Source organism: Pezoporus wallicus, unplaced genomic scaffold (assembly GCF_028554395.1).
Source record: "Pezoporus wallicus isolate ANWC-B61680 ecotype Strahan unplaced genomic scaffold, APGP_CSIRO_Pwel_v1 contig_4710, whole genome shotgun sequence".
NCBI lineage: Eukaryota > Metazoa > Chordata > Aves > Psittaciformes > Psittacidae > Pezoporus > Pezoporus wallicus.
The window spans coordinates 173,376-179,858 of NW_026640647.1; the positions used below are offsets into that span (position 1 = coordinate 173,376).

General features: G+C 36.2%; 1 protein-coding gene across 6 annotated transcripts in view; it reads left to right on the forward strand.

Annotated features, from left to right (window-relative positions):
- GULP1 (GULP PTB domain containing engulfment adaptor 1) overlaps positions 1-6,281 on the forward strand; it is a 154,422-nt gene extending 148,141 nt beyond the window's left edge. For 3 of the 6 annotated variants that reach the window (XM_057419758.1, XM_057419757.1, XM_057419761.1), the window contains one exon: positions 5,967-6,281. In XM_057419758.1, the coding sequence (XP_057275741.1) occupies positions 5,967-5,988 (22 nt within the window). In that variant the 3' untranslated portion in view covers positions 5,989-6,281. Of the gene's footprint in view, positions 1-899; positions 2,255-5,966 lie in introns of those variants that run through there. The other 3 variants (XM_057419759.1, XM_057419760.1, XM_057419762.1) reach the window with 2 other exon arrangements.
- Positions 6,282-6,483: the final 202 nt, after the last annotated feature.

Below are 6,483 nucleotides of genomic sequence, written 5' to 3' on the forward strand. Positions count from 1 at the left end.
CCCTGGCAAACTCCACTCACAGTGAAGTAAGAAACTGAGGTTGTTGGTCACCTGTACTCTGGCCCATATAATTTCAGATAGCAGATAAAAGCCAAAATTGGCTTCTTTGCAATTCCTGTAAAAATGCTTGGGTTTTGTAAATGAAATAATGTTATTGCCAAGCCCTTTAGCACAAAAAGCAAATCTTCTAGCACCTCACACTGATATACATCAGTGTTTCCATTGTCTATAGCCCACTTCAGGAAAAAGTATACTGTAGCATCTCTGGCTACTAGGAAGAATCCTATGAAAATACCCAAGCGTCACACACTATAAGAGTTCTTATTACAGGTAATGTTAGTTTGATTGTTAGCATATAAGCCTGCAAAGTGCTGTCACCTCATAAAACATCAGTGAATGGAACACTAGAAATCCTTATCAAAGATTTTCAAAGTCATAAAATGAGAAACTCGCATCCTTGTTTGTATTCTCTTGACCAAAAAAGCAGACAAACAATAACAAAACCTCCAAACCTGATGCCATTATTACACCCCGTTGCAAAGAATATTGCCTTGGTCCTGCATTCCCCTCTGCACATACAAGTTTTGTTTTTCCAGCTTTGTTTTGTATGCTTTATCTCGCAATTGGAGCGTCTAGTCTATCAGTCTTAGCATACCCTGACACTTCCACTGAAAATTAACTAGTGGGTCTATATGTAGAAACAAAGCTTGTTCATATATAATCCAGTTGAGAACAAGTATAAAGTTAACAAGGTATGAAAACAAAAATAAAATTCTAACAATTCTAACTTTGTCCAAAACAAAAGTTATGTACAGTATTATACTAGGTGGTAAAATGCAGATTGAAACATATTTTTATTAATATCTCTTTTATCTTCTTGTGCTGTCCTTGGTGCCTAGCGTCAGCGATGGTTGGTATATCATTTTTTAATAATGATATTTAATGCATTTACAGTTGAAGTGTGCATGTGTTCATGTCTGGTGTCTTTATTTTTATGAATATGTGTGTACATATGTAAATCTTTCATGTAACTTTTAAAACTTTTAGTGGTCTGCAGTTTTTTAAGGTAGGAAAGCTGATTCTTTTTCTTATCAGCTGCTAATACTAAGCCTTTATTTTCATTGCTGTTTATTTTCCATGTGTACTAGTGAAATCTCCAGTCTTCGTTATCAGATTGTCCTTAGTGAAATGGTTTAAGCAAAACCTTTGATACATATATTTTTATGTAATACAGTCACATTTGTGAATGTTTTTTTACTTGGAAATAATTACTTAAAAGCTTGAAATGAGCAGAAGATAGCTGTACTAGAAGTCAGTGGTTGTTAGATATACAGCTGATAAGAAGGAAGGTGAAATGGATGCTGCAAAAGGTAAAAGCACAGAATATTCAATGTACTCTGGAAAATGTAAAGAAACATGTAAGAAAAATACAGGCTTCTTTCCTTCTCTGGAATGCAAACTGAAGGAATCTGTTCACATTATGAAAGTACAGTCTGACTTTCAGTAAATACATATTTCATTAAATACACAAAGGTAAGTTGCTTATGAACACATCTAATAGTTCAAATATATAGACTCACTCTGAGAGGGCGTTAAATACAGCTTATCCTGCACTGAGTGGTAAGCAAGCTGTCTCAGCAGCAGCCAGTGACAACCTGATTGGAGCAGCTCAGTCCAGACTCTCTTGCCCTGTTTCTCCTGTAAAGCTATGTCAGATGCCTTGTCAAACATATGCCTGTCTGCAGAAAAGCTGTCTCAGTGTATGTGTGTGTTGGAAGGTGATGTGTAAGCAAAGAGAGAAGGGAAAGTGCAGCACAGAAGAGGCTTTGGAGAATAAGCCCATTAAGTAGTGGGTGCTTTTCTTTGCATCCAATATTCTGAATTTAAAAGGATCAGATAAATTTTCCTGACCTCTGGGAGAACACTTTTGTATTTAAACTTCAGGGAGGGTCCAGATTCCACACTTAAGCTCTTTCTGTTCCATTTCTCAGTCCAGTCTCTGTTGATCTTTTTGGAGAGCTCAAAACTCATACTGAGATGTGACTTTTACAGCTCAGGCCTCTCTCTTGATGACTGTTCAACCTTCCATTTCCCCCACCTTTATGCTGAAACATATTTTAATTTCACTATTTTTACTGCATTCAGACATTAATAAATTTAATCTGTCTGTTTTCTCAGAAATCTTGCAGTTGAGGGGAAGTTTCCCTAGATCATGAATCATACCAGCAACAGGTGCTATAATTTATTAAAATCTCAAAGCTTCCATGAGCTGCAAGCCATTCCCCTGCATGCCCTGAAGCAGCCAGTAGGATTGATGTCTTTCTATCTGAAATAAGTTACCCTCAGCCCTTTAAATTATCATCTCAGAGATGTGTAAATTTATCATTGGTTCATAGCGTTTGCATTGACTTAAGCTCATGAAGTGAAGTTACTGTGAAGTGACGGGTCAATCTCAAAGCAGTGAGGTTTTGGCAAATTTATCTTCTGGGAAAAAAAGAGTTCTTTGTCTTTTACTGTTTACTGTTTTTAACCAGAATAGCTCATGTCTTAGAGAAACTAAAAAAGTGGGTGTTTTGGAAGAGGCTTTGTTTTCAGGTTGCTTTCACTAGTGAAAACAAGCTTTGCTACTCTCTTCAAGAGACCAGTCATATCCTTTAGTTCAATACCGTTATTCATCTGGGTAACTAAGATGTTCAGTCCTTGTATTAAATCACCTTGAAAATAAAAAGTTACTTGACATGGTCATCATGAGGATATGAACAGAGAAGCAAGGTGCAATATAGATGCGCACTTCGTAGCCCTTCCACTCCTGTCCAGTAACAGGGAATGGCCTTTTCTGCATTCCCTAAAAATCAGCAGATTTGAGAGATTTGCTGATCACATGAGGAGTTACTCTTTCATGAATCTTTAAAGTACAGGAAGCCGTGGCACACATGTGTTTTAATGAACAGGCAGTGTGTTATGCTTAAGACATGTTACTTGAAGCTGAAGTGTCTGAATTTCACAAGGCAAAATGCTTTAAATGCTGTGTATTAAAATTAATGTAACCTTTAATATGTATAGTATGTAATGTGTATCAAGTGCTGACTATTATGTCATTTTAAAAGAAAATATATTCTGCATTACACATTAATTGAGTTTATTAGAAAAAGAGAAAAAATCATAATTTGTAATCTGCTTGGTCATTCCAACTGACTTCATTATTATGACAGCTGCAAATGCTGGGTTTTGAAGTGGAGAGTCTGAAGTAGACATATACTGTGTAACGGATACTAATAATGTAGCAGCTTCAAGTAGGAGCCAGAGGATTTGACAGAGATGTATGCAGTTCAGATGTATGTATAAAGTGAAATTCCTGAAAGCAGATATAAATCTCAGAAGAGTTCTGCATAGCTGTGAGAACTGAAGCATAGGATACTTCTGTTATCTGCATTAATTACACTTCAGCTGTGTCTGAACATAAAGGAGAATCTTTTTTTAAAACCTTATGTTCCCACAGCTTGCTTGATTACAGCTAATTGCCTTTTTTTAAAAAATACAGGTTATATTTGCCAAAATACAAGTTTGAAGAGTCCAAAAACCATTTAAGAATTTGGAGTTATTTTGCAAAATTTGAAGGATTAGGAATAGAGATGGCTGGGGAGATCTGAAGTCCATGCTTTTGTGATCCTTGGAAATTTTATGGCAATCGCTTTGCCAAGGAATCCGCTAGACAAGGATGTTCTGATTTATTATCCCCCCCCTTTTTGAAGACTGCATTTAATTTAATAGGAACATTAGTTAAGCCAATTCTTTGGTTTAAACTCCTACGCACTTCTTGTCCTTCACTTAGATTTTCATGAAAAAAACCAAACAAACAGAAAACTGAACCTCTGAGGTTTACATTCTTTTAAACCCTGAAAAATCCCCAGCTGGCGATCTAGATTACCTTGATGTCCTCTTTATGTTGTTGGTCTTTTTTGATCGTGTGGTTGGCATGGAACTTTGAACCTGCTAGTAACTGTAGTATCTGACATTTAATGACAGTCTGTTTTGTGTCATTTAACAGATGAACATTGAAATGTCATGTTCCTTTTATAGACAGTTAAGTGCATGAGCCATTTTAAAGTATGAATGTGTTAACACTCCAGTTCCTGATACTGTAGTAGTAGGTTTTCCTTCCTTATCAGTTCTGCCTATAATAGAAGCTGGGTTCTCAAGTACGCAACTGGTAACAGCACCTGGCTGCCACATCACTATTTTTACAACAGACAATAGTTACGGTAATAAAGTTAAAATGGTTTTAAAAATAATTATGATACATATAGTGCAGCAATCTCTTAATGGATTAATGCTGATCACATTCCAAGTACGTGAAAATATGATCATTTTAAATGCAGAATATCATATCTTCAAAGAGGAGGAGGACTAAATAGGGGGGAAAGTGGTCTGAAGTTAAAGAAGGAAAGATAAGGAGAGCATTGTTCTTCAAGAAAGCAGAAATAGTTCAAAGCAGTAACAGCAAACACAAGCTAAGTGTTAAATGACAAAATACCATTTTGTATGGAATAAAAAATTAAAAAATCACACATGATCAACATAAAAGCAGTGGGATGTATGTGCTTCCAAAATGTATAAGCTGATTTGCTTTTAGCTAGCCAGAGAAAAGGCATTGGAAGTGCAGCTTCTTAAGACAGCAACAAACAGTGCTTGAATGTATAGAAAGGTAAGAGCATGCAGGACATGAATGAGATGCGTGTTCTGTGAAGGCCTCTCTGGATTGCTAAAAATGAAGATGGTTGTCCTTGCTAAAGTAGTTGCTGTAGCTGTTGTACCTCTGTTGTACCTCTATCAAGCATCCTCAGGTTGAAGCACAAACTATCCCTTTTACAATCACAAAACTGGAAGCAGCCTTTAGATATGCTTCAGAGCATATCTGAAGTGCTTCAAAAGGTAAGCATTTCAGACACAGTGTAATAACTGCAGGGTTTACAATATGATAGGATAGACTGTAGGGCTAATTCTGAATTTCCCCATCTGTGACTGCAGTTACATCAATTAATAATATCCTTTTGGTAAATGAACAACAGGAGGTGTTTGACTTGGAGCATCAGATATCTTTTGCTTGAAATATTTTTTCAAATCCTGTTATCCCTTTGAGAAGTACAGGGCGAATAAAGGGAAAAAAAAGTCAGATATGTTGGTGAGTTTTGGCAGCACCATGTCATCCAGGTAGGGCAAACTGGGTGACGCAGTTGGAGCTACTGGCTCTTCATCTCATAGAATGGATTTGCCTGTAGGAATATTCAAATTTTAATTGGAAAATCTCAGACCATTTAATAACTATTGCCAGGAAGTTTATTCTGTTTCTCAGTATTACTCTTCTGATGACAGTAGCTGGTGGGGTTATTAATTATTGATATGCTTTCAAAATTCTAGCCTGTGGTTTAAATCTGTTTGAAATTAAGCTGGTTTGATTTGGGATTTATCTTTCGAAGCTAAAAGGCATGCTTCAGCTACTGCTGTACATTGTGAGGAAAGGCTTGAGTTTATGCGTAATCCCAGTACAGGTTGCTTTGCAAGAAGATTTATTTTATTTGCAAGACATTTGCTTCATGAAAGCACCTGTTACTGATTTCATAGCATGCAATCAACATTCTCTAAGTGAACTGTATGTTAAGACAATGGTGAACTGAAGGTTATGGCAGCTGTCCCTGGAGATGATGTTCTCATAGCATTTCTATTCAGAGCCCTTGTTTCCAATGGCTTATAACTTTACAGTACTTTTACCTAACAGACTGAAATTTTCTTGACTCAAAGGTAACTTTTCTCTTGAAGGTCAGGTCAAAATTCAGCCATTATTCTGCTTCTTCCAAAATAAAGAGAGAAATGTCCTAAAGTTAGGCTAAATTCAGATGTTTTTAGAAAGAGTTTAACCCTCAAAAAGTCACTTTCCTTTTAGTTAACTATGTTTTGTTTCATTGCAGGAGGGGTTCAAAATGGGATTAACTCTTGAAGGCACAGTGTTTTGTCTTGACCCACTAGACAGCAGGTGCTGATGCCAAGAAACTATATGTGAAAATCCTACACAGTGTTGTTCGGTTGTTTTTTTTAATCCTGAACATGTATTCGTAGATATTATCCATGTGCCAAAAGTTGCTTTCTTCAACATGTAAACTCTTGTGAGATTTGCTTCTGTAAAAATCCAACTTAGTTCTAGTCTTGCCCTGTACAAATGTAAGAAGTTATATTTGTTTATGAAATATGAATTAAATTACGCTGTTATGTTTCTTTCTCTCACATTTTGCCCCAGATTACTATGTTTTGTGACTATGAGCCTGGAGAAGTTCTTCAGAAAGCTCGCACATACCTCTCTCTGTTTGCAGACCTGCAAGCATGATTTACATGTAATACTTTACCTGGCAGCATTTTGAAATTATGCTTTTAAGTCATTATTTAATATTCAAGCAATAAAATGTTTAATATTTAGTAAAAAATGTTCAA